Source organism: Vicugna pacos, chromosome 19 (genome assembly GCF_048564905.1).
Source record: "Vicugna pacos chromosome 19, VicPac4, whole genome shotgun sequence".
Classification (NCBI taxonomy): domain Eukaryota; kingdom Metazoa; phylum Chordata; class Mammalia; order Artiodactyla; family Camelidae; genus Vicugna; species Vicugna pacos.
The window spans coordinates 2,198,482-2,226,424 of NC_133005.1; the positions used below are offsets into that span (position 1 = coordinate 2,198,482).

The 27,943-nt window shown below is 50.9% G+C and overlaps 1 protein-coding gene across 3 annotated transcripts in view; it reads right to left on the reverse strand.

Annotated features, from left to right (window-relative positions):
* Positions 1 to 17,611: 17,611 nt before the first annotated feature.
* The window catches only part of KIZ (kizuna centrosomal protein), a 90,857-nt gene continuing 80,525 nt past the window's right edge, over positions 17,612 to 27,943 (reverse strand). For all 3 annotated transcript variants that reach the window (XM_072943693.1, XM_072943691.1, XM_072943692.1), the window contains 3 exons: positions 27,049 to 27,145; positions 19,382 to 19,425; positions 17,612 to 17,761 (listed from right to left, as the gene is read on the reverse strand). In XM_072943693.1, coding sequence (XP_072799794.1) covers positions 17,655 to 17,761; positions 19,382 to 19,425; positions 27,049 to 27,145 — 248 coding nt within the window. In that variant the 3' untranslated portion in view covers positions 17,612 to 17,654. The remainder of the gene's footprint in view (positions 17,762 to 19,381; positions 19,426 to 27,048; positions 27,146 to 27,943) is intronic.

Sequence of the window (27,943 nt, forward strand, 5' to 3'; positions counted from 1 at the left end):
AATTGACCATAGTGTGTGGGTTTATTTCTGGGCTTCCTATCCTCTTCCATTGATCTGTGTCTGTTTTTGTGCCAGGACCACACTGTTTTGATTACTGTAGCTTTGTACTGCAGTCTGGAGTCTGGGAGCGTGATTCCCACAGCTCTGTTTTTTTTCAAGACTGTCTTGGCCATTTGGGGTCTTTTGTGTTTCCATACAAATTTTTTTGTTCTAGTTCTGTGTGAAATGTAATTGGTAGTTTGATAGGGAATTGCATTGAATCTGTATGTTGCCTTGGGCAGTATGGCCATTTTAACAATATTGATTTTTCCAATCCAAGAACGCAGTATATCTTGCCATCTGTCTGTGTCATCTTTCACTTCTTTCATCAGCATCTCACAGTTTTTGGAGTGCAGGTGTTTTGCCTCCTTAGGCAGGTTTATTCCTGGATATTTTTTCTTTCAGATGTGATGGTGAATGGGACTGCATCCCTAATTTCTCTTTCTAATATTTTGTTGTTAGTGTATAGAAATGCAACTGATTTCTGTGCCTTAATTTTGTATCCTGCAATTTTTACTGAATTCCTTGACGAGCTCTAGTGGTTTTCTGGTAGCATCTTTAGGATTTTCTGTGTATAGTATCATGTCATCTGCAAACAGTGACAGTTTTACTTCTTTGTTTTCAATTTAGATTCCTTTTCTTTTCCTTCTCTGATTGCTGTGGCTAGGACTTCCAAAATTATGTTGCATAAAAGTGGTGAGAGTGCGCATCCTTGCTTGTTCCTGATCTTAGAGGAAATGCTTTCAGTTTTTCACCAGTGAGTATGATGTTAGCTGTGGGTTTGTCACATATGGCCTTTATTATGTTGATGTATGTTCCGTCTATGCCCACTTTCTGGACAGTTTTTATCCTAGATGAATGTTGAATTTTATCAAAAGCGTTTTTTGCATCTGTTGAGATGATCATAAGGTTTTTATTCTTCAATGTGTTAATATATTGTATCACATTGATTGACTGCAGATATTGAAAAATCCTTGCACCCTGAGATAAATCCCACTTGGTCATAGTGTATGTTCCTTTTGATGTATTGTTCGGGTTGATTTGCTGGTATTTTGTTGAGGACTTTTGCATCTATATTTATAAGTGATATTGGCCAGTAATTTTCTTTTTTTTGTGGTATCTTTATTTGGTTTTGGCATCAGGGTGATGATGGCCTCATAGAATAAGTTTGGAAGTGTTCCTTCCTCTGCGGTTCTTTGGAATAGTTTCAGAAGGACAGGGGTTAACTCTTCTCTAAACGTTTGGTAGAATTAGCCTGTGAAGCCAACTGGTCCTGGACTTCTGTTTGTTGAGTTTTTAAATTACTGATTCAATTTCAATACTGGCAGTTGGTCTATTCATAGTCTCTGTTTCCTCCTGGTTCAGTCTTGGCAAATTGTCTCTTTCTAAGACATTGTCCATTTCTTCTAGGTTGTCCTTCTTATTGGCGTACACTTGCTCAGAGTGGCCTCTTATGGTCCCTTGTATTTCTGTGGCGTGAGCTGTGACGTCTCTTTTTTCATTTCTGATTTTATTAATTTGGCCCCTCTTTTTTTCCTGAAGAGTCTGACTAAAGGTTTGTCAATTTAGTTTATCTTTTCAAAGAATAAACTTTTAATTTCATTGATCTTTTCTATTTTTTTAAAGTCTCTTTTTCATTTCTTTTCTGCTCTAATCTTTATGATTTCTTTTCTCCTAGTAACTTCGGGTTTTGTTTGTTCTTCTTTCTCCGGCGGCGTTAGGTCTGAGGTGAGGTCGTCTGAGGTTTTCCTTGTTTCCTGAGGTGGGCTTGTGTCGCTATAAGCTTCCCTCTGAGAACTGCCTTTGCTGCGCCCCGGAGGCTTTGGATCATTGTTTTCATTTTCTTTTGTCTGAAAGTATTTTTTTATTTCCTCTTTGATTTCTCAGTGATCCATTGGTGGTTTAGTAGTATATTGTTTAGCACCCATGTGTTTGCAGTTTTTGCAATTTTTTGTTTTTGTAGTTGATTTCTAACCTTATAGCATTATGGTCAGAAAAGATGCTTGGCATGTCAATTTTCTTAAATTTACCGAGGCTTGCCTTGTGGGCCAACGTGTGGTCAATTCTGAAGAATGTTCCACGTGCACTTGAGAAGAATGTATATTCTGTGGCTTTCGGATGGAATGCTCTGTAGATATCAGTTAAGTCCATCTGGTCTAATGTGTCATTTAAGGCCTGTATTATTGATTTTCTGTCTGGGTGGTCTGTCCATTGATGTATGTGGGGTGTTACGGTCCCCCACTGTTACTGTGTTATTGTCCATTTCTCCTTTTATGTCTGTTAACAGTCGCCTTATATACTGAGGTGCCCCTGTGTTTGCAACTGTTGTATCCTCTTCTTGGATTGATCCCTGAAGCATTATGCAGTGTCCTTCTTCATCCCTTGTAACAGCCTTTACTCTAAAATCTATTTTGTCTGATGTAAATATTGCTACTCCAGCTTTCTTTTGGTTTCCGTTTGCATGAAATATTCTTTTCCATCTCCTCATTTTCAGCCTGCATGTGTCTCTAGCTCTGAAGTGGGTCTCTTGCAGACAGCGTGTGTGTGGGTCTTGTCTTTGTGTCCATTCTGTCAGTCTGTGTCTTTTGGTTGAAGCTTTTAAACCATTTACATTCATGGTGATTATCCATACGTTTGTTCTTATTGCCATTTTGTTAATTGTTTTGGCTTTGTTTTGTAGGTCTTTTTCTCTCTTCTTCTTGTTCTCTTTTCTTGGGATTTGATGAGAAGCTCCTTTAACGTTCGTTGTAAAGCCGGTTTGGTGGTGCTGAATTCTTTCAGCTTTTGTTTATCTGTGAAGCTGTTTTGTGTGTGTGTGTGTGTGTGTGTGTGTGTGTGTGTGTGTGTGAAGCTTTTGATTTCTCCATCAAGTCTGAATGAGAGCCTTGCTGGATAGAGTATTCTTGGTTGTAAGTTTTTCTCTTTCATCACTTTAAATATATCGTGCCACTCTCTTCTGGCCTGTAGAGTTTCTGCTGAAAAATCAGCTGATAACCTTATGGAAATTCCCTTGTATGTTATTTGTTGCTTTTCTCTTGCTGCTTTTAATATTTTCCCCTTATCTTTAATTTGTGTCAATTTGATTACTAAGTGCCTTGGTGTGTTTCTCTTTGGGTTGATCCTGTGTGGAACTCTCTGTGTTTCATGGATTTGGGTGACTGTTTCCTTTCCCAAGTTAGGGAAGTTTTTGGTTAGTATCTCTTCAAAAATTTTCTCAGGTCCTTTCTCTCTTCTCCTTCTGGGACCCCTATAATGTGAACATTAATGCACTTCATGTTTTCCCAGGGTTCTCTTAAACTATCCTTGTTTCTTTTCTTTTTGCTGTTCTTCAGTGGTGATTTCCACTAATCTGTCTTCTAGCTCACTGATCCCTCCTTCTGCCTCACTTAGTCTGTTCTTGGTTCCTTCTAGTGTATTATTCATTTCAGTGATTTTATTCTTCAACTCTGTTTGAGTATTCTTTATATTTTCCAACTCTTTGCTAAAAACTTCACTCTGTGCATCTATATTCCTCTTGAGTTCTCTGAACATCTTCACCATCATTACTCTAAACTCTTTCTCAGATAAATTGCCTATCTCCTCATCACGTATTTCTTCTGGGATTTTCTATTGTGCCTTGGCCTGGAAGATATTCCTCTGCCACCTCATATTGTCTTTCTTTCTATTTGTATTTTTAGGTAGATTAGTTACTTTTCTTGACCTTGGAGAGGTGGCCCTCTGTGGGAGACGTCCCATGCGTCCCAGTAGTACGCGTCTCTCATTGTCACCCAAGGACCAGGGTCCAGCTGCTCCCAGTGTAGACTGGCCTGTGTTTGTGGATTCCTTCCACAGGCTTTGGGATTGTTGTTTTCTTATTTCTAGTATCTGCCCTGGTGGATGAGGCTGGACTAGAGGCTTATGCAGGGTTCCTGGCAGGAGGATCCAGTGCCTGCCCACTGCTGGGTGAGGCTTGGTCCTGGACCTCTGGTGGGTAGGGCTGTGTCTAGAGACCTTTGTGGCTCAGGAGGTCTGCTGCTGGGCGGGGCTGTGTTCCCAGCCTATATGATGTTTGGCCTGAGGCTTCCCAGCCTTAAGCCCGCTCGCTATTCTGGGGCACTAGGTCTTGGTGCTAATGATCCAATCAAGATGTCAGCCTCCAGGAAAGCTCATGTAGATTAACACTCCCGGAATGTCCGCCACCAGCTTTTATGTCCCCTGAGTGAGCCCTAGCCGTGCCGCACATCCCCAGGAGAGACCCTCCAAATCCAGCAGGCAGGTCTGGCCCAGGTTTCTATAAAATCACTGTCTCTGCCCTTGGACGTGGTACACGTGAGATTCAAAGTACACTTCCCAGGCAAATGAAGTCTTTTTCCCCCAGTCCGGTGGGGCACCTGGAGTTAAATCCTGCTGGCCTTCAAAACCAGATGTCTTGGGATCTCCACCTCCCAGTGCTGGAACCCCGGGCTGGGGAGCCTGATGTGGGTCTCAGAGCTCTCACTTCTGTGGGAGTGCCTCTGCGACTTAATTATTCTTCAGCTTGTGGGTTGGCCACCCGGGGGGAATGGGGCCTGATTCTATTGTGAGCACAGCCCTCCTACCATCCTGCTGTGGTTCCCGCTTTATGTTTCCAGTTGCAGAAGATCCTTTTTGCTAGGTTCTGGTCTTTTTTCCCCCGATGGTTGTTGAGCAGTCAGCTGTGGCTTTGCTGTAGTCATGAGGAGAGGCGAGCTTGTGGTCCTACCACTCCTCCATCTTGACCAGCTCTCCTAAAATAATGCTTGTGAAAAAATGTATTAGTCTCTTAAATCATGTAGAATATAAAAAATTGAGTTATAAACCAAGTTTCAAATAATACTAGCTTTTACAATTGCCCATGTATTTATCTTTACTGAGATACTGATTTCTTCACACAGCTTCAGGTTACTGTCTAGTGTCCTTTCATTTCAATCTGCAGGATTCCCCTCAGTATTCCTTGCAGGGAAGGTCCAATGGAAACCAACTTTCTCAGCTTTTGTTTATCTGAGAATGTCTTAATTTCTGGGGCAATTTTGCTGGATGTAGGGTTCTTGGTTGACAGTTTTTTTCCTTTCAGCACTTTGAATACAACTGCCCCACTGCCTTCTGGGTGGAAAGTTTTGGTGAGAAATCTGCTGACAACCTGACGGAGCACCCCTCGCAGGGGATGTGTTACTTCCCTCTTGCTGCTTTTAAGCTTCTCTCTTTCTTGGCTGCTCTGCCGCGTGACTGTAATGAGTCTTGGTATGGGTCTCTGAGCTCCTCTTACAGGAGTTTGTTGAGCTTCTTAAATATTTACAGTCATGTCTTTCATCAAATTTGGAAAGTTTTTGGTCATTATTTCTTCAAATAATCTCTGTCCCTTTATCTCTCTCTCTTCTCCTTCTGAGATTCCCAAATGTGTTTGTTGGTCCAGTTTATCATGTCCCACAAGTCCCTTAGGCTCTGTTCACTTTTCTTCTATTTTTTATCTTTCTGTTCCTCAGACTCAATAACTTATTGTCCTGTCTTGAAGTTCACTGATTTTTTTTTCTTCTGGCTGCTCAGATATGCCTTTGAATCCCTCCAGTGAATTTTTTATTTCAGTTATACACTTGTCAGTTTCAGAATTCCTTCTTGGGTTTCCTGTCTCTTTACTGATGCTTCCACTTTGCTCGTATGTTGTTTTCTTGACTCCCTGTGTCTCCCTCCAGTTCTCTGAGCGTTTTTAAGGCGGTCGTCTTTGTCTAGCAGTTCTGCCCTTCGGTCTTTCTCAGTGGTTGTTTCTGTTGGTTTCTTTTTTTCTTTTTCTTTTTTCCTTTGAATGGGTTGTTCTTTCCTGTATGCTTTGTGAATTTTTTATTGAAAACTGAACATTTGAATCTAATAATGTAGTAAGTCTGGAAATCAAATTCTTCCCCTTCCTCGGGGTTGGATGGTTTTTTTGTTTTGTTTTGTTTTGTTTTGTCTTGCTTGTTTTAGGTCATGTATAGGGTGGGGATCAGCCTGAGGTATAAACATACGTTCTTCTCAGGTATTTTTTCAGCCTGAGTATTTTCCTGGGCTTACGTGGTGACTTTATAAATTCCCTCGAATTTGTGGTTCCTTGCGAAAGTCCTGGATTTTAAATATCTGGCCCCCAAAAGGGAAAAGCGGAAAAACAAAGGGAAGGGGAAGGGGGATGGCTCCTGGCCCTTTGATTCCCCTGGAAGTTGATTCAGCTGGACGGGGAGGGGCTTGCAGCACTGCAGGGGTTCAGCACGGGCCACCTGCCTAGTTTCTGCACCTCCAAGATCAGAAGGAGCAATCAGAACACAGACCCCACTTTCTGGAGGTCAAGGTCCTCATTGCCTGCTCTGGCTCCCAAAGCTGCCCGTAAGCTGCTCCAGGAACTCAGGCACAGCTGCCTGCTGTGTGGATAAGGGGTGTCAGGGGGTGGGCATCTGCCACCATGCTGGGAGCTGAAATTGGCCAAAATTAGCTGTAATTTACCACACAAGCCCTCCTCCAGAAGTTTAGAGCCTTGATGTAGACCCCAGAGCCCCAGGGCAGTTTCATCGTCCACGTTCTGCCAGTACAGAGACAGGTAAGGAGACCGATTCCTGGGGCTTCCTGGTCCACCACCTTCCCAGACTCCTCCCTCTGCCAATTTGGATCCTTGCCCTCTGGACACGTAGGACGAGTTTCTCACTGCATCATAGCTGAAGCTTCTCCCCTGCCTGTCCTCAGTGCCCACGTGGCTCCTGTGCCCTGATTCCCACATGCGTGTTAATAGTCTTTCTCCTCCACGTCCTCCCAAGGGCACTTGCTGAGGCTCAGCCTCACCACGTGAGACTCGGGAGCCCAACACGAGCTCTCTGGGAATGAGAAAATTCTAACAGCTCACAGGTAAAAATGACTTCCTGGCCACGGGCCTCTCGCATCACACGCATGCCCAGAGTTCCTGAACCCCCAGCAGACCACTTGCCAAACTCCTATTGGTCCTTTGAGACTCTGCCTGCGGGGAACCTCCTGACTGAATCCACGCACAGGCGGCCCTTTGTGTGTTTGCGCAGTGCAGCAAACAGGAGTACCGTTAGCTGATGTTCGTTGCTTGCGCTTGTTAAGTGAGAGAGTGTTACTTCTTACGGCATTGCAAAAATGTCTCTGAGAACTGTCTGATCCTTGAGATCAGGTGCAGGCATCTCTGAAAAGGGAGAAAGAACTGGTCCTTGGCAAGAACTGGGACTGGGATGCAAGGCTGACTGCCATCCTCGTGGCCCTGGAAGAAGCCGTGCAGTTTGATTTCAGTTGACTTCCTACCGTGGCCGTAAGGGCGCTCACAAGCGCGAGGAAGGCCTGGAAACAGGGCCCTACAAACGCCCCGCAGGAAAGCACCGCGGTGACTGAGCGCAGGGGGCTGCGGAGCGTCTTGCTGGCTGTTTTCTCCAGCACGTTCCCTCGGTTGGGACGCATCCGGCTTTAAGTCTGGGAAGGCAGGAGATGGCTGGCGTCCTGTCTGTCAGTATCATCTGTCTCCATCTCAGAGCTGCCAGCCCGACAGCTGGGGAAGAGCAAGATCAAGTTGACTGGCAGGATGTTTTACATCAAATGAGCTTGTGCGGAATAATCGTGTGATAAATGAGGCTCCAGAGGAACCTGGGCATTGCCCTCCTTCCAAAAGTGAGATGTGGCCTTCCCCAAGCTCACAGAGCCATCTGTCATCAAATATCAGCCCTGGCGTCAGTGGCTGGCCTGGCCGGAGGAAATGGGAAACATTAGCCAAGGGAGGCAGATGACAACACCGTATCTTTCAAAAGAAAAGATTTACAGGGAGCTACCTCCAGGAGCCAGAGATTTCTGGAAGATTTTGAAGTCACTGTATAAAACCACTGCCCAAAGCGGTTAGACTTGCGATCTTGGCTGCTGAATACTGATGGCTCTTTGCACGGGATGAGCTCAGTGTCTGTCACTCAGGGTGAGTTCTCCAGTAATATAGTCCTTATCTGCTTGGCTTTGGGGCTGGTGGTGCCGCCATCCCCTTTAATATGTTTTCGCCAGTTCGCTACATCAACATGTGAGCGTCACCGAAGCACTCTGCTCATGACACAGGCGCTGGTGACAGGCATCCGGGAAGCGGATGAAAGCTTGAGAGCTGGATGACAGCGGCTAGGGTTTGTAGTTGTTTCTCTTGAGGAAAAGGAGGAGGGAATTCACGAGCTGACACGTGAGAGAGAACGGGGCGTAGGCACACCTCGTAGGTCCGCAGGCCCAGCAGCTGGGACCAACCAGGTGGCAGCGGGGAAGGTCTGGGAGGGGCAGAGAGGCACGTTGGTCATTGGAATAGGAATGTGATTAGAAAAGCAATTCACTGAGATGGAAAGTTCAGGGACAGCCGAGTCCCAGACGCAGCAGGAGACTTTATGGGCCTTGTCTGCGTAGGGCGTTCAGCCGGGCTGGCCCCGGAAGGGTTTCGTCCTGGGGGATGTGTGGTTTCCCGCTGTGATGGGAGACCCCGGACAGGCCTCCATCGGGAGCTCCGGGGATGGGTCCTGGGGACAGAGCTTAGTAAGGTCGACTTTGGTGGTTCAACTGGCAGCATTCACCTCTGATCGGGTTTCCCTGTTTAGAACAGTCCCTCCGCAGTGTGTTCCAGGAGCAGGACTGGGGGACGTTGGCGGCACAGACAGTGGGGTGATGGTCCCGCCCCCTGCCGCGCGCCCTGCTCACGGCGGAGCCCGCAGAGCTGGGACCCGCGCTGTCCACGCACCCCTGGGGCCAGCGTCCGCTGAGGGCTGGGGGGCCCCCGTCAGCCGTGCTGGTGTGAGGCCTGGAGAGCGGCTTCATTCCAGGGGCTGGGAATGGGGGTTACTGTGTGATACTGGGGCACAGAGTTCCAGGGGCACCAGACGCAGCACAGCCCTGGAGAGTGAATGGACTTCCTGCCACTGAACCGGACACGAAAGTGGCAATGATGTAAATTTTATGTGTATTTTACTATAATTGGAAAAATATTTTCTAAATGAAAAAATTTTTAAATTAAGAAAAGAAAAAATCATTTCACTCTTGTGCATGTGTAAAGAGGAAAATACAGGCCAGTTAAATACGTTCGTGCTTTTTTAGAAACTTTTTTCTTAAAATTGAGAATAGTTGATGCACAGTGTGGGATTGGTTTCTGGTGTGCAGCATGGTGACTCAGTTAAACATGCACACACTCACATGTACATTCTTTTTCATCACAAGCCGTTGAAAATAGTTCCCTGTGCTCTACAGTGGGAACTTGTTGTTTATTCGGTGCATAGTAGTTTGTATCTGCCAATCCCAAACTCCCAATTTATCCTTCCCTCTCCCCTTTCTCCCCTGTTAACCATAAATTTATTTTCTGTCTGTGAGTCTCTTTCTGTTTTGTAAATAAGTTCATTTGTGTCATTTTTTAGATTCTACATATAAGTGATATCACATGAGATTTGTCTTTCTCTGTCTGACTTCACTTAGTATGATGAAATGGCATTGTTTCATTCCTTTTTTATGGCTGAATAATAGTCCATTGTGTGTATATATACCACATCTTCTTCATCCAGTCATCTGTTGGACATTTGGGTTGTTTCCATGTCTTGGCTGTTATAAATAGTGCTGCTGTGAACATTGGGGTACATGTGTCTTTTTGAATTATATTTTTCTCCAAGTATATGCCCAGGAGTGGGATTTCTGGATCACATGGTAAGTCTATTTTTCGTTTTTTAAGGAACCTCCATACCGTCCTCCACAGTGGCTGCACCAGTTTACTTTCCCACCAACAATATAGGAGGGTTCCTTTTTCTCCACACCCTCTCCAGATAAACAGTTTGTAGACTATTTAATGATGGCTATTCTGACTGATGTGAGGTGATACCTCACTGTAGTTTTGATTTGCGTTTCTCTAGCCATTAGTCATGTTGAGCATTTTTTCATGCGCTTGTTGGCCATCTGAATGGCTTCTTTGTAGAGATGTCTAGGTCTTCTGCCCATTTTTTGATCGGGTTGCTTGCTTTTTTTATACTAGGTTGTATGAGCTGTTTTTATATTTTGGAAATTGGTCCCTTGTCGGTTGCATCATTTGCAAATATGCTCTCCCATCCTGTAGGTTGTCTTCATTTTGTGGATGGTTTCCTTAGCTGTGCAAAAGCTTTTAAGTTTAATAAGATCCCATTTGTTTATTTTTGCTTTTACTTCCATTACTCTAGGAGCTGGTTCAAAAAATATATTGCTGTGATTTGTGTCCAAGAGCATGTTTTCCTCTACGACTTTTGTTGTATCTGATCTTACATTTAAGTCTTTAATCCATTTTGAGTTTATTTTTGTGCATCCGGTCAGGGAATTGGTGGAGCATTCTTGGTGGCAGGTTTTTCCCTTTCATCACTGTAAGTTTCCTGCCATTCCCTGAAGGATTTTTGCTGAGAAATCAGCTGTGATAATCTTGTGGGAGTTCCCTTGTATGCTATTTGTTGCTTTTCTCTTGCTGATTTTAATACTTTCTCCTTATCTTTAACCTTTGCCCATTTGAAGACTATGTGCTTCTGTGTGCTTCTCTTCAGATCAGTCCTGTGCAGGACTCTGTGCCTCCTGGACTTGGCTGTTTCCTTTCCCGGGTGGGGGAAGTTCCCAGCTGTGATCTCTTCAGATATTGTCTCAGCCTCCCCCACCCCCGGGCCCCTGTAAGGCGAGTGTCGTGCACTTAATGCCGCCCCAGGGCCCTCCTGAGCCTTCCCGTTCCCGCTCACCCCCCACCCCGCCCTGCGGCAGTGGCCTCCCCCGCTGCGTCCACCAGCCCACTGGCCTGTTCTGCCTCGTCCTCCGTCTGTTGGTTCCTTGTAGTGCATTTTCATTCCACTTGTTGCGTCTTTAAGTCTGTTCGGTTCATCTTTATATTTTTCACTCTTTGTTTGAAACTTCTAACTCCCCGCTCTCTGCACCCATTCGTGCCCCGAGTTCTTGGCGCATCCTCACGACCGTCACTGTGAGCTCACTCTCGGGGAGACTGCCCGGCTCCACGTCACTTAGCTCTTCTGGGCTTGCGTCTTGTTCTTTCGTCTGGAATTCCTCTGCCGCCTCATTTTGTCTAAAGTTCTACGTTTATGTTTACTACGTGGCGGGTTAGTTATGTTTCTTGACCTCGGAGAAGTGGCCCTCTTTATGAGAGGTCCTGTGTGTCCCAGAGGTACACTCCCCTCTTGTCACCCAAGGGCCAGGAGCCGACCGGTCCCAGGCTGCGGGACTGTTGTTTTCTCACTTCCGGCTCTGCCCCCTGGCCCTGAGGATGGTCTGCGGGCTTCTGTGGGCTTCCTGGTGGGAGGGGTCTGCGCCCGGCCTCTGGTGGGTGGAGCTGGGTCCTGGCCCGTGGGTGAGCAGGGCCATGACTAGAGGCAACTGTCCCGAGGTCTTTAGGCAGCCTGTCTGCTGACTGACGGGGCTGGGTCCCACCCAGGACGTTGTCTGGCCTCAGGGGTCCCAGCAGGTAAGCCTGCAGGCTGTTGGGTGGGGCCTGGTCCTGGTGCTAATGATGCAGTCAGGATATCAGCCTCCAGGAAAGCTCATGTAGATGAATACTCCCCGGATGTCCGCCACCAGCTTTTATGTCCCCACCATTGTCACCATTTCATCCAAGCCCCTGGCACCTGTTCTGCAGCTGCTGATCCATCACTGACTGACTCTTGTCCGGCCAGCACCACACAGCCCAGCCTGAGCTGTTAAATCGTGGGGCGAGTGAGCCCGAAGCAATGAAATATTTCTCTTGAGTTCTATCAGCTGGTGAACTGGATGAGCCTCAAGCGCGGCGGCCAAGGTGCTCGATCCAAATGGAAATCTCCTTCCCTGTCTGAAACCCCCCAGTGGCTTCTGGACACTGACCAGCGGAGCCAAGTCTGTGCTCTGCTGCTTGGGGTGCAAAACACTTCACCACCTGCTTCTTAAAAAACTTACAAACTATGTGAAGCTCACAAAAGTGTGGAGAAGGACGTAACATGAAGTCACTGCCCAGATGTGACAAACAGTGGCAGCTGTTGACACTCAGCCATACTTGCCTGGAATATTCGATTTTTAATCTAAAGGAATAAGCAGTCGCTGGGGCGTCGGTGTTCTGTGTGTGAACCGCCCCCCTGCGGTCCCCGTCTCACCCCGGAGCCGGCCGCCCTCCTGGAGGTGTCGGGGGCCCTCCGCCCATGTTCTGCACATTCACTTTATGTGAACCCTTTCCTCTCTATCAGCCACACGCTGGACTGTTCCGTGCTTTTCGCTTTCATGTGTGTTTTATTAACTGTACAAATCCCCCAGCAACATACGTCTTACAGCTTTCCTGGGGGCGGGTGCTAATGTTTCCGAACGTTCACCATTTCGAGCAATACGGCAGCTGACGTTTGGAGCGTGTCTCTGTGTCAGAGTTGCTCCACAGCAGCTTTGGTAGGAGAGACAGAATAAAGCCACACGTTGGGCTCATAAAGGTCACTTAAAATGTTCTCGTAGCCACATTAAAAAATATAAAAAGGGGGAGGGGAGGAAAAAACATGAAAAGAAACCGATGCAATTAACTTCAGGAACATTTTAACCCAGCACGCCCAGTGTGTGCATTTCCGCGTATAAGCAGCATGTTAATGGAACATCACAGTCTTTCTTTCCTACCAAGTGTTCAGATCGATACGAAGTTTCCGTTTGGATCAGATACGTTGCTCCTGCCTGGTGATCCCTGTGTAGGACGCTCTGGCTGGAAAGCAGACATTCAGAGATGAAATCACAGGGTCGCGGGGCACATGCCACCTGCAGCCTTGCTTGATATTACAAAGGTGCTCAGCACAGTGTGTGCAGGTTGCTCCCTCCGGGTCCTTCCTGACTCGGTCTGCCTGGAACCTCGGCTCGGCTGCCGGGCGTGAGAAGTGTTTGCTTCACTGCTAAGTCTGTGTGCCTTCTGGTGCTCACTGATCACTCGGCTTACCTCTTCTGTGAATTTCTCATTCCGACCCTTGGTTCGTTTTTCTGAGTTAGTTTCCGTATTGACATGTGATCCTTTATGTACCCCAGCTGCAGGGCTGTGACGGGCAGGCACCCTACAGGTGTCACGTTCCGGCCCACGCTTTGTCTTTTCCTCTTGCCAGTGTCTTCGTCACACAGAAAAGCTTAATTTCAGCGTGATGTTTACCAGCATTTTCCTTTATGACTTTGTGCATCTTCTGTGTGGGTTAAGAAATTCTTCCTTGCCCGGAAGTCTTAAAGACACTTGGCCTATTTTTTTTTCTTTAACAGTTTTGAAGTTTTCCTTTTCACATTTGGCTCTTTATTCCAGCTGGAATTTCCCTCATGTTTAGGGTGATGTAGAAATTTAATTTTACCACCATATACCCACCAGGATGGCTTCTGGAAAAAAACCCCAGAAAATAACACGTTGATGAGAATGTGGAGAAATGCAAACACTCGTGCACTGCTGGTGGGAATGTTAAATGGTGCAGCCACTGTAGAAACAGTGTGGAGGTTCCTTTTAAAACTAAAACTAGAGTTACCGCATGAGCCGGCAATCCCACTTCTGGGCGTTTACCCCCAAGGCTGAAAGCAAGTTCTCAAAGAGGAATTGCTCATGCTCACGCTCACAGTGGCTTCATCCACAGTAACTAAAACACGGACACACCCCGAGCGTCCATTGATGGATGATGGAGAAACAAAAAGAGGCACATACATACCATGGACTATTGTTCAGCCTCATAGAAACGGGACATTCTGACTCAGGCTGCAACATGGATGAATGTTAAGGATGTTATACGGAGTGAAATAAGCCAGGTGCCGAAAGGCGAATACTGTGTGATCCCACTTCTATGAGGCACTTAGACTCGTCAAGCTGTAGAGACAGAAAGCAGGCTGGTGGCTGCCGGGGCTCTGGGAAGGGAGGACATGTAACGGGGAACAGGGTTTCAGCACTTACAGGGATAAATGTGGAGGTGGTTGTGCACCATTATGAATGTATTAGATACCACTGAGCTGTACGTTTAAAAATGGTTAAGACAATAAAGCTGAAGTATATGTAATCAAATTTTTTTTTAAGTAGGAAAAAAGGTACTGGAGGAAGTGGAAAGGCATTAAATGTGCCCTGGATGGATGGATGGACGGACGATTAGGTGGGTGGGTAGGTGGAATGGTTGGATGGGTCGATGGGTGGGTGGATGGTGGGAGAGAATAAGACAGTGAGGGAAGGAGAAGGGCCTTTATTTTCTCTAACCCAGAAAGAGAGAAGATGCCAGGTATTAAGAGATGGCCAGGAGGGGAAAGCAAGAGAGCTTCTACCTCAGTCTCAGTGGAGCAGAGGGAAGGCTGTCTCCTGAGCCCGGGGTGGGGGTGCGAGGCTGGCAGAGCAGGTGTGGGACATGCTCTCTCAGGAGCAAACAAAAGGTGGCTACAGATGTCACTAACCACTGAGAGAGAAACTGATGCAAAATAAATATTTTATGATTGCCAATAACACATTTAATTTCGTGCTTCGCCATGTGGATTGCCAGCGGGTCCAGCACCATTCATTGCAAAGTCTGTTACCGCCTCATGGATTTCTGAAACGACATGTCTGGACCCAGGTCTCATGCCTGGGAGTTTTTCTGGGGCCTCTGTTCTGTTCCACGTTTCCATCCCTGGGCCAAGACCACAGGCCTGATTACGGTCTTGATAATAAATCCTGGTGTTTGCCGTGGCCAGGCCTCCTCCTGCCTGTCCTTCAGAGCTGTCTTGACCCTTCTGGACCTTTAATTCCCTTATTTAAACATTTAATGACCAGCGTGTCAGTTTCTGAAGAAGACCTGTTGGGATTTTGATTGAAATAGCATTGACTTTTTGGATCAATCTGGACAGAATTTGTGATCTGATCGAATCTTCCTGCCCATGAACATGTAGTCCACTACCGTCAATAGCTGTTTAAAATGTCATCTTTCACTAATTTCTTAAAAATTTTAAGATTTTTGACGTGCAAGTTCTATCACTGTAAACAGCATCTGTAAGCACATTATTTTCAGGCTGGTGTCAGCATCCTGCTGGCTTTTGAAGTTGCTCTTATATCAAAACCCTCCCGGGTTCTCATGCTCTTCCTGGAGGGCCTGCGTCGTCTTTGCAGACACCGTGGAGGCGCCGACCTGCGGCCACCCCTTTCTCCCTGCCACCCTGCCCACGTGTCCTGCACCAGCTTCACGTAGCGACCGTGTCATCGACATGAGCTCTGTTGCGGCTCTGGGCCCTGAAGTTGTCCCTTCTCTGCCCATAGAGACTCCTGCTCCCTCCAGCTCCACCCTCTCCCGCACAGATGTCACCTCCCATGCGAGGCTTCCCTAAGGCAGCCCCAGAGGAATGGTCTGTTGGCGCCCCTGAGCTCTGGGGGCACAGGCAGCTACCAGAGCGTGTGGCCACCACGTGGAGCACTGCAGGCTTTGTCTCCTTTGCTGGAGTGTGGACACCGGAGGGGAGTGACGGTCAGATCCGTCCTCGTGTCCCCGGGGATGAGCCCCGTGCCCAGCACACGGGAAGTGTCGGGAAGGCCTTGCTGGTGGGGCAGATGGTAAAGCCGCGTCTGCACGCCGGTTGGCAGGGGCTGGGAGGCGGTCACCCCATGGCCAGGATTTAATCCTTCGCGCTCTGGGCTCTGGGGCTTGATTTCATCATATTAACTCAGCCCGTGAAAGCTGGATGTGTGCGCCTGAAGACCAGCATCAAACAGTAGAAAAACGTGTACTGGTCTCTGTTTCCTGACACCAAGCTGCTGAGATCCGGGGAATTTCCTGGGCAGCTGCAGGGTGCGGCCGGTCACTGGGAAGGCCAGGCCGTGATCAGGACCCTGGAACTCTCAGCCGCGGCCTCCTGGGCTCCGGCGAGCAGACGGGGCTGAAAGCGGAGGTACTGAGTCGGCCGTGCCTGCGTGATGAAGCCGGGGTGCAGCCACCGGGGAGGTGGCCGGCAGGCTCCTGGGCGCTGAGCGCCCCGCGGGGCACTTCCCGGTACCTGCGTGCTCACCTCGGCCCTCGATCATCTCCTTTTATTATTAAGTGGTGAACGTGTGCAGGGGTTTCAGTGGGTCCTATGAGCCATTCTAGCAAATTATCAAACCCTAGGAGGGACGGTGGGGACCCATTTGCGGGCCAGTCGCACAGAAGATGGGACCTGGGGGCCCCTGGAGTGGGGTCAGTCTGGCCTGAGCTGCGAACCTGTGGGGTCGGCGCTAACTCCGGGGTCAGACTGCCCTGAACGGCGGGACGTGCAGCTGGTGTCAGAGAGCTGGCTGATGTGGGAACCCCTGGCCCCCAAATCTGGTGTTGGAAGTCTCGAGTGCGGTGGTCGTCCGAGTGAAAGGCAGACGCAGGTGGTGAAGCCAGGCTGCGGTGCGGCCCTCACCTGAGAGATGGGCCCTGCGGCCCCGGAGCTGCGCCCCCGCATGCAGCCCGGCGCCCGGCCCTGGGCGCTGCCATTTGCTTAGTAGAGTTTTAAAGTCAGTTCTCTTCTCTTCCCTACAATGTATCGTAAAAGGAAATTTTCTAGCAGCTCTTTAAATTTTAAACCAGGGTCACTGGGTAAGTAACCGAAAAGGAAAAAGAAAACGCATTCCATTTTAGCTGCGCGCGCGTGTGTGTACGTACTTCAGGTTCACAGAGCAGCCGCAGAAAGCGCACGGGGAATCCGTGTGCAGGTGGCAGGTGCCACCCGGTTTCAGCGTCCCCTAAAGGCACGTTTTTCTCGTCCCGCACATCTGGGGGGTGTTACACTAAGAAGCCGACACTGGACGTTACTATCAACTCAACTCCAGACTCACTTGGGTTTCACCGACTTTTCCATTAACGTCCATTTTTTGGTTCAAGGATCCCACCCAGGACTCTACATTTCACTGTGCTGTCACGTCTCCTTCGGGCCCCTGCTTTGTGACCCTGTCTGTCTTTCCTTCGTTCTCAGGAACGTGACAGTGTTTTCTCTGTTGCTAGTGGTGTCGTTTCTGCTGAGAAACCACCGCCCAGTGCAGGGTCACAAGGGGTTCCCCCCGTTTCCCTCTAGGAGTCTGACAGCTTAGCTCTTACACTGAGGTCCTTGATGTGCTGAGTTACGGTCTGAGCGCAGTGTGAGGTGGGCTCCACCTGCCTTCCTCTGCACGAGGCCGCCCAGGGTCCCCAGCATCACTTGTTGAAGAGACCACTTCTCCCCGCCCTGAATGGCCTTGGCATCCTTATTGAAAATTAATTGACCATCAATGTGAGACTTGATTTCTGGATGATCAATTCTAGACTCTATATAAATCAGTAATGCTTCACTGATCCATGTATGTGTGCACGGCACCATGCTCTCAATCACGGCGGCCTTTTAGTAAGTTTCAAAACGGGCACGTGTGAGTCCTCCAGCTTTCTCAGGGCTGTTGTGGCCATTCTGGGCCCTGAATTTGCATATGAATGTTTCTACAAAGGAACCAGCCTAAGATGGATGAGCGCTGTGGCTGGTCGTCCCTGTGCTTTTTGGTAACATTTAACAAATGTGCCAGTTCATATTTATGCCATGAAATTTCACTGGAATAGTAACATGGTCCCAATTAACAATTAGAAAACACAAAAGAACACGTTTATGGCGACCATTCCATCTGAACACAGGGTTTTAGTTTGCTGAAAGGCTTTATTTCCAACAGGTGTTACAGCTTATAAGTCATAAAAATCATCAAAATCGTCAGTGGGTGTGTCACGGTTTCTTGGACGTAAAGCAGCTTCGATTTCTGAGTTGCTGTCATCGGACTCTCCCCAGAAGGCTGGAAGAGGAACCGGACACTGGTCAGCATCCCTGCACGTGGGCCAGCTTGGCTTCAGCAGCCCGACCGGGTCACTGGAGCCCTGGCCTGGCCCGGCCTCCCAGGCCCCTACGCGGCGCACCTGCCCAGACGTGCCTGGAACACAGCTCAGCCCTGCACAAACGCGCCCATTTTTGTGTAGTCTACACCTTGTTACGGAAAATGCTCGGCAGAGCATGTTCTTTCCCTTCTGCTCAACTCTCTACGGCATGATCAGGACTCGGAAGCAGGGGGCCTGGGGGCTCCATCAGCCCGGACACCTCACTGCGCCCCTCCGTCCTCAATAGAGCCGAGAGGAGGGAAGTCGTGGGGAGGTGCAGCAGCGAGGGTGCCACAGACACACGTTTACTTGGGAGGGGATCCTGGGGCCCATGATGGGATAGGGACCCGGGGAAGACAGAGGCCCCTCTCAGGGCAGGCAGTGGACAGCTGGGGTCAGTCCTGCGGGGGTGGGGGTGGGGCTCTGAGAGGCTGCGGACTCTCCCCAAATCTTCCCGCAGGAGAGGAAGGAAGGGGGCCATTTATCCACCAGCTCCAGCCCTGGTTGGCTGGGGTTGTTCTCAAGCAGGGGTCAGCTCCCTGGGTTCCAGGTCGCCCGTGAGGGCTGAGCTGGCTCCTTCAGCCACAGGAAGCCCTTGGGGGCTCTGAGCTGCCTGGGGTCTGGCGGTCCGACACTGACCACCGTGACTGCAGCCCCACAGGCTCTGCCCAGCTCTGAGGTGATTTTTCATACACCCCATTTAATCCTTGCCCCAACCTGGTGAGTACGAAGTCTCTGTTTTATTGAGAAAATTGAGGCCGAGAGGTTAAGTAACTGGCCACAATCACAGCGACAGGGGGTGGTCAAGCCAGGAGTCCCCCCAGGGTGTCTGACTCAAATCTGTGCTCTGGGTTGGGAAGAAGATCTAAGAGACAGGAGGAGAGGGAGACCAGGCGCAGCCGGGGAGAGCCAGCGCTGGACGGAAGGAGGGCTCTGAGGGATGCAGAGGAGCTCCCTGGATGGAAGGGCTGTCCCAGAGAAGGAACAGCAGGAGCAAGGGCACTGAGGCACAAGTGTGGCGCAGTGGGAAAGCGCCCATGGCTGGACCCGAAGAGGACAAGACGCCGGCAGGGGCCTTGCAGGCGGCGGGGCACTGGCTGTTCTTCCCCGGGCGGGCAGGGAGGACAATGGGGCTTCCGAGGTGGGTGTCCAGCCAGGAGAGGGCAGCTGGGAGCGGGGAGGGTGGGGGAGTTTTCCGCAAGAGCCGGCAGGTCACGAGCAGTGGGTACTCGGGGGCATTCGCAGGGAGGACAGGGACTGAGGTGAGAGACATTTCATGGTGGAACACACTGGTGTGGGGGCCAGGATGCCCTGCACTGTGGTCCACAGCCCCGAGCATCCTCAGACAGCCCTGGCCCTGGAGACCGGTGCTCAGAGAAGCCCCTGTCCCCTCTGAGGCCACCGCCCCGCCACAGGAGAGCTGGAGGGCCTGTGACACAGGCAGGCTGCGGCCCACAAGCGTGCAGATGACCCACGCACCACAAACCACTCTTTCAGTTAAAACGCAAAATCAAAGTCTGGTCTCCAGTTAGCTCTCTTACCTTTAGACTTTAAATTGGTAGTTGGTTTCCTCTTGTTTTCATGCCTGTAAAATAAAGACACAACCTGAGTCCTGAAAAAAGACAGGCTAGCACCTTCACCGTGAGCGCGGCAGGGGAGCAGCACACGCGCCTCACCACCTGGCCAGGAACTCTACATTTCCCCCCTGGGTGTTAAAAGCAACACGCGGGCATCAGGACCCCCGAGGCCGGAGGCTCCTGCAGATGCCCGGCCAGGAGGGCCCGCAGTGCACCTCTGTGGGGATGGGGCGGCCTCGGGGTCCCGGAGAAAGCAAGGCACCCCAGACTCTGCTGTGACAGCGGGCGAGGACGTCCCAGAGGGACAGAGGCAGGCGAGCACACGCCGGGCCCCTAGCCCTGGCTCTGAGCGCACAGCATGCCCAGAGCTCACTGCTCACTCTGCTCGGCCACCAGGGCACCTCCCGGCTGACTCGCCCATCCACCACCCAACCCACGGCCCTTCTCCTGTCTCAGCCGACAGACCCCCGCCCTCCAGTCCCTCCCAAGCCCCGGGCCACTCCTCTGCCCCACCAGAGGCCCTGCCCACCCCCAGCACCTCCCAGGGTCCTCCCTCTTCCCTGTGCACCACCCCACCCGCTCGCAAAGCCAGCATCTCTCGCCAGACAGTTCTGACAGTCCCTGACGGGTGACACCACGTCCCCCTGGTCCCCGCGACCCACTTTCCCTCGGCAGCAAGAGCGGGCTTGTGGAACACAAATCTCATCACTCTGCCTCCTCGCTTACAACACTTCAGTGCCTCCCCTGCGCTTCTGGCAGAAGAACTAAATCCTGGACAGGGTCCAAGGCTGATGCCCAGACCTCGTCGGACCCTCCTGTGTGGCCTCACTCCCGAGTCCTCATCGAAGTTGCTGTTTCACAGCCATTTGTGTCACTGACATGTGACCCTCCCCGGGCTATCTGTCCCACAGGAGCAGCACCGCAGCATCGCAGCCCCCCCGGCGCCCGAGCTTGCATGCAGTGGGTGCTCAGAGTGTGCGGAGTGGACAGATGGCCCTCACCGTGCACGGGCCTTGCCTGAAGGCATTTGGTCAATTTAAAAAAAAAATTAGCTTGTTTTCCCTTTTTCTTTTTTTTGGGGGGAGTAACTAGGTTTATTTTTTAAATAAAGGCACTGGGGACAGAACCCAGGACCTCGTGCCCGCTGGGCACGTGCTCCACCCCTGAGCTGCACCTGCCCCCTCGGTCAGATGAAACCCGGCTCCCACGTGAGCTCAGTCAGGCTGTTCACGCTTCTTCCCACAAGCAAACACGGGGTCGCTGCGCGGAGGGTGGAAGGTGCTGCCGCGCACTCCCTGCGTCGCCCTCTCCCCTGCGGGGCGGCTTCTTTTCCCTTCGGGAGACCGTCTCTGGGAGTCGACCTGACACTGCAGTTCAAGGCTGGTCTTTACCACACACAACTCCCAGGTCAACGCCTCTTCCTCTGCGTCACACGGAACGTGGAAGGCCAAGGCGGGGCCCAAAGGGTGGCGTGAGAGCTTCCCGTGGAGCGGACAGAGCCGTCAGCGGGGCCTGGGGTCCGAGCACCTCCCCTGCCCGAGCTCGGGGACGCATCTGCGAAGAGCTGGACGGCAAGCGGTCCCTGCCACACCTCCAGCCCTGGATGAGCTAGGAAGGGACAGGTGAGGCTGTGTTACCACCACCCTAGTCCAGGCGACACTGAAATCTGACTCTCACGTAACCTTCAGGGGTCGTGCGGCGCTGTTCTTGGCCTTTCCCCAACCACAGAAAGTGAGCACGGCCTCAGCGGCTGCACGGGACCAGGCAGGGCCCAGGCCCAGGACTGCGGGGCCGTCATGAAGCGCGGCCGCGGGGTGCTGCCCGAGCATTGACCGAGGAGCCCACCGCACTGGCCGGTCGCGGTGACAGCTGGACTCCAGGGGAGCAGACGCGGGCATTTCCCCCACACGCTTACGTAATTAGCCTGGATGCCTTATTGCACTACGAGCACAGAGAACTGATCAGATTGAGTCAGTGTTAGCGCATCCCTGGCCTCGTCACAGCAGGACAGCGGTCTCTGTGGTGTCCCCTCCACCGCCCAGTGAGCCCCACGTGCCCGCCAGTCAGAGGCTCCAGTTAGTGCGGGCCACGCCGGCCCAGTCACGTCTTCCCTCTGCCCGTCCATCAAGCCGTCTCAGTTTGTGACGCATTTCGGTAACTGCTGGTAAATTCCCTCGCTGTTGATAAGGAGCTAGGGCGACGCGCAGCCAAGCGCTTCTGTCCTCGTCTGTGCTGCCCACATGGAGGCGGGCGGCCAGGGTCTCACTGCAGGTCTCACGGTAAGCCTGGCCCCCAGCCCGGGCCGTGATCCAGTGACCTGGGCACTAAAGAAAATAGTCAAAGTTGTAAGCGTCAGTCACCTGTTCATTTTCTATGCACAGAAGGCCAACACCACCGATAGAAATGGTCCACACGAGTACAAAGCAAGGTGGCAAGGACGTCTGCTAGCATTCAGTTCTGCCTGCGGGCAGCACGTAGAGACGAAAGTGAGACAGAAGCAGCCAGGAAGAGACCTGAGAGCGTCTGGAGGATCGAGCCAGGGCCTTCACGGTGGGGGTGGTGGGGTCCAGAGAGGTTGAGGGATGTGTCTCAGCACACAGAGCTAGGCGGGGTGGGGCGGGAGTGGAACGGGATGCTCTTCCCAGCTCACGCAAGCTTACAAAACACATGTTCAAACCATGGTCTCCGCCCCCCCAGAGAAGCGGTAAAGCAGGAGGCAGGGGGTGGATGCTTCCGGGAGCTGTCATGCCCAAGGCCACTCCCTCGGCCCTGCAAGTTCCCCTCCTGAGCAGGTTGGTCTGTGAATCAGCAGAAAGGCCCCCTTGGAGCATCCAAAGGGCTCAGACATGGCCCTGCGGGGAGTGGGGGCCAGGGAAGCAGCCTGGCTGTACGAGCCTGCTTGGGAGAAGGTGGGGCTCAGTTGCAGGGGACCAGGGACAGGTGAGGCTGGGGCTGCATGAAGCCTCCTCCTCCAGGAGCTGGTGGACAGAAGCACTCGGGCGGGCGGGAAACTCCCCCTCCAGGCCTCCCACCAGCAGGGCAAGGACTCAGGGGGCAGCGGTTCCATGTTCACTCCCTCCTTCTCTCCTCAGATACCACACAGGTGACAAGGTGACAACGCCTCGGGCTCTGTGCTCTGTGGCAGCAACAAACAGGATGTGCTTGACCTCGGCCCTCAGGGCTCTCATGCTTGGGTTGGGGACAGACACCAAAACCATACCTGCCACTGCAGAGGGGGCTGCGGGGAGGGCTGAGGACTGATGGTGGCAGAACTGGGGGTAACATTCCGGCCCCACACGTGCTGGGGCACCCCCACCCTCATCCAGCTCAGGGCCAGGAGGCAGACAAACATCCCTTCACTGGCAGACTGGATGGAGGGCAGGCCAGCACCCCGAAGACACTCTGGTGGGTGCTCATCCAGGTCCTGCTCCCAAAAAACAGAGGTGCAGAACATGTGCGGACAGGATGGAACCAAAGCTGATGTCTGTGTGCACGTGCCCCGGCCCCCGCAACTCATGTGGGTAGCGCGATGGGATACAGGTCCTCCGCCGGGGTACCTGACTCTGCAGAGGCGAAGGCTCTCGTGCACCTGGCTTTTATAAAGAAGAACGCTTCTGTGGACAGCAGGACCGGACACTGATGATCACACACTCAAAGTGCAGCGGTGACCGAGCACCACTGACAGAGAAAAGCCCCCGAGCAGCAGGCTGCGCGAGTGCGAGGCTGAGGCCGAGGCTGGGCAGCCGGGCGGCCAGGCGAGCGGAGGGTCCTGGGGCTGCAGCGCATGGGCTGCCTCCGAGCTGGGGAGGGGGAAGCAGTCAGGTTTCTTCATTGATTTCTGCTTGGAGGAGGTACGGGGCACTGGACCTGGGACCTCTTGGGTGCTGAGCGTGCGCCCTAGCACTTGAGCTGCGCCCTTCCCCTGCATTTCTGAAGGAAGGCAGTAGCTACAGGCCACCCACACGCATGCCAAGCTGCCGTGGCTTTGAGGCCACGTCCGTCGAGACGCCGAGAGCCCTGCGGGGAACTCGGTATGTGGTGCTGGGGACAGTGGGTTCGAGGCTCTTGTTAGAGGCCTGAAAATAATAACTAACCTTCCAGATGTGGGCTCTACACTGAATTCTGTAACTTTTAATGATTTTGACTGCTAGGTACAATCAGAATTAAAATGTCTCATAGCATCTTCTGCTAGAATTTTCTTCTAAACAGACGTGTGTCTGAAAAATACAAGGCAAAAAAAAAAATTTAAAAATTCAAAAAAAAATCCCAACAAGTGCGCCAACAGACCTCTGAACCCTCCCTTTGAAGTGTCAGAGGCCGGCCAGGTCGAGGACAGTTTGACACAGTCTGAGTGCCCCCTGGTGGCTGGCCGGGGGTCCTGCAGGTGCCATTTTCAGGGAACTTTACTCCTCCCCTTCAGCTATCAAACCAGAGACTGTTCTTTTGAGCTTGGAGTAGAAAAAATAAAGTAGGCGGGCTTATGGCAAGAAACGTGTGGAATACTTAAGAAGCTGCTAAATTGGGAGAATTTATGGAGAATGTAGATTTGCTAAGCCAGAGACAGAGATGGGGCTTTTATATTAGAACCCAGAGGACTTGCAGGAAGACCTCATTTTTATTTCTTGGGACTGCTGGTTCCTAGTGATCTTCACATTTCCCCGGGGAAATGGCACACGGGCTGGGGGAGGAGAGACGGCGAGCACTGGCTGCAGCCTGGCGCCCTCCGCTGGCCGCTCCCGTGGCTGCAGGGCTGCCCCGAAGGCCACCCACGGCGGCCCCCAGGGTGTAGGGGGCAGGGTGCCTCTTCTACCTCTTCCCCAGTCAGGCTGCAAGCACATCCTTTCCTTTTGGTGAAACATCATTTGATCCAAGCCAGAAAACTGGCGGCTAAAATACACTGTCCGCTGAACAAATGGATGGGGAGGGTGAGGCGGCTTCCCGGGAAGGCGCGGGAGGCAGTGTCTGCAGGGGAGGAAGCTCTGGCATGCACCCTGAACAAAAGGGGACAAGTGGGCTTTACTCTGAGAGCCGCGTCCTATTAGGACTCACTCCTTCCTACATCCTTTCATCCCCACTCAACCACAAAATGATTTTGCTGAAGCAAAGACAATGGTGGAAAAAGATTTACACTGAAAGAATCTTTAATAATAAACTGTTGCCGATCTGCCTACTTGCCCATGATTTATAATACAATAAACACCGGATTCTGTTCCGGCTCATGCATGGAGGCCGCGGCTCCGGCAGAGGGAATATGAAAGCACCGGGACCCCACCACCATCACAATGAAATGAGCAGGGATAAATGTGCTAAGAGTATCTCTTTGCATCTTTTATAGCTGGTGTGTATTAATCTGTAACGCTTATTAAGAAAGTCATTGCTATGCAAAGCAGCACCAATCCCTTTCTCTGGCTTTTCAACAGAGCGCACTGTTTAGCCAATAGGACGGACCCTCGGGCCCTCATTCTGCATTCATCGCAGGCAACATTTGCACAATGTATCTCTCAAAGGCGGCTGAAAGGAAGGCCTTAATACTCATGTAAACAACTGCAAACCAATTACTTAATGAATCAGGCCCACACATAATGAGGTGCAGACAAAGAGCTATAAATGCATTTTTGCGCCCAAGCCGCTGCTTTAAAGTAAAATCCCTCAGCTGTAGTTTGGGCTTAACTAGCACATCATAATTATGGTCTCCAGGACATCAGAGGAAGCCATTTTTTTTTTAAGGTCCAGCAGGGTCTTTTTTTTTGAGGTTGCTCATCAGCTCACTGACAAAACAGAGCAAAGAAGAATTCGTAGAAGTGCTGCGGCAGCACCGCACTGCCATGTTTATTCTCAAGTACTGGGTTTCGAGACCACTTGTAAAAGCAATAAAGCACGAGGAGTGACTGCGGGACGTGGGAGCCTTGCACGTAAGCCGCTACGAAATTGCAGTGAATTTAGGCGCAGGCGGCAGAGCCCGGCTCTCCACAGCCCAGGGTGGCGACCACCACGGAGCCCGGCACGAGGCCCAGGAGGCGACACGCAGAGCGCCGAACCCACGCACCCCACGCCCGGGGCTCTGCGGCGCACCCAGAACCACGGGTTGCTTAAAGGCTTTTTTTTCCCTTAAAAGGGATGATGTTATTACCTGTGATTCAGGAAATTAATTTCATGCAGAAACAACAGGACTAACAAAAGGCCCCCGCCTCAAACTGAAGGGGAAAAAAGTTTGATTTCATAATAGAATATAAATGCAAGACGCGAAATGATCAGACTGAGAACACGTTCTACAGAATCCGACTGCTTGCTGAGTGTACTGAAGCTTGCCCAAAGAATATATATTTAAAAGGTTTAAGAAGAACTGGGTTTTTTTAGTGCTTCAAAAATATAAAGGAAACAAACACTTCTAACAATCTTTAAAAACAAAAGGGATGTGTTACTAAACCAAACGGCGACATCAAACCCTGAAACTTCCTGTGGAGTTTGTTTCCTGCAGGTCCCTGCAGCAGCCGTCGACCCTGCATCTGGCACAGCCATGAGCAATGCTGCGCTTTAGCGCCTCGCTTTAGCGCCTCCTGCCCCGAACGCACCCTCACTTCCTTCAGAAACAGAGATGACAACCCAGATCTTAAAAATAATTTCCAAAATTAAGTAGTTCCCTAAAATCAAACTTACCAGGTTTCTGAAAGCAAGAACTTAATTTCAAAGAATTGATCTCATTTAAATGTATTCCAGGTCCTGAAAATACTGTAATGTTTTTCAAAACATAAATGAAACTGAAAATTTTTTCCATTGTAAAAACACATTTCTGAACAAATAATTTTACCTTACTGGACATCAGAAATGTAAAGTTCCTGTTTTAAAATTTCATCGGGGTGAGCAGTTAATTCAAATGTAACACAATCACCTAAAGACATCTTTTGAGGAGAAATCTTACTACAAATGCAGACCTGTGCTATCTTAAATGACACTTAGCCCAACGCAGAAAGGTAGCTGTTTCACCAACGACTGCCGCTTTCCACAGCCATAAATTCTCCCCACGTGACTCAACGCCGTGGCGTGGCATTTCACCCCAATGACAAATCTAGCCCTCGACTCCCCTGTTAGGGCTCGAAAACTTACAAGATCTGCTACAGTTCAACAAATGCAAAAAGAGAAATTTTGCTCCTTATGGACAATAAGCAAGAAAGTATCACAAAGGGAAAGAACCACCCAGCCCAAATGCTTGGTAAAAGCGCGGAGCACAAAGCAAGTGCCCAGCAACGGCTTGTGCACATATCCGCGTCTCCCAAAGAACAGGCCACTTCCTTTCTCTGGAGCCACGTCTCCCTGCCCTGCCTGACACCCTCCATTGTGTGCTTTCTAAGAGGCCCTACTGGGAGCAGCTGTAGACGCTAATTTGTGGTTCACTGAGGTGTCAACTGAGTCTTAAACCAAGGAAACAGCAGCTGCAAGACAATACTTGGCCCTGGTGCAAATATTTTCAAAGGTAGACTGAAGTTTCAACTGTCATTTCAGAGAAACAAAAACCCAAACGGTAACCTTCCATCGAGTCATACAACAACATAACACCAGCCAGAGTGTAGTTCACGGAGAAGTGACATTTCTCATCTTGGGGCCGCTGTTCAGAAAGGCCCGCACGACTTTACCTTGACAAAGGGCTCCCTTCGCTAGATGAAAAGCTAGCTTCCGAGGCGGTTTTGCGAGCTGTCTTTGTCCGGAACGTCCTGCTGCCAGCGTTCAAACCTGTGATGAGCACAAACGTGGAGAGTGAGCGGGGCCGTGGCTCCCCCCGCCGCGGCCTCCCGGGAACTTGTGAAACAAACGTCAACAGGGGATGAGCTGTTTACCGAAAGCCAGGCGCCTCCAAGGCTGAGGAAGGCCACGCTGGCGGAGATGGGAAGGAAGGGGGCTTTCCTGTGAGGCCTACACAGAAGCCACAAAAAGTAGGAAATCAACCCATTCAAAGGGCACTGCCTCAAATGGCCAAGACCCGTGTGGGCACGTGGCTGTCCTGCGGCACCAGGCTCTGGCTGCCCGACGCTGCCCAGACACCGGGAGCTGGGGACCGGGTCTCGGAGATAACCGACCCCTCCAGATGACGGTTACAGCCCACCCATCCTGAAGCCCCTCTGCCCAAGCCTCTTGTTTTCCTCTCTTGCAGAGAACAAGTCTCCACTGAAAACCACCAAGGCCACCTCTGACCAGCCTGGACAGGATGGCGGGGAAGATGTACTGTCCACCCCTTTCCCTGGAGCCGGGGACCCAGGCTGTCCCCATGGTGCTCCCAGCGAGCAGGCAACACCTGACCTCTGTGTCCTGGGTGCCCTCAGCCTTGGATGTTTCTGCCACAAGGCTGATTCTTAACGGGTGGGCAGCCAGGATCTCAGATAGAGACGCATGAGCATCTTGGCAAAACGCAGCTGCTGGGCTCCTAACCCGTGCCCCGCCGGCCTGCATGCAACCTCTGCAGCAAAGCCGTTCTCTTAACAACGTGTCCATGTTCGGCCCCAGGAAGGTCTGCACCCCCTTAACAAGACCAGG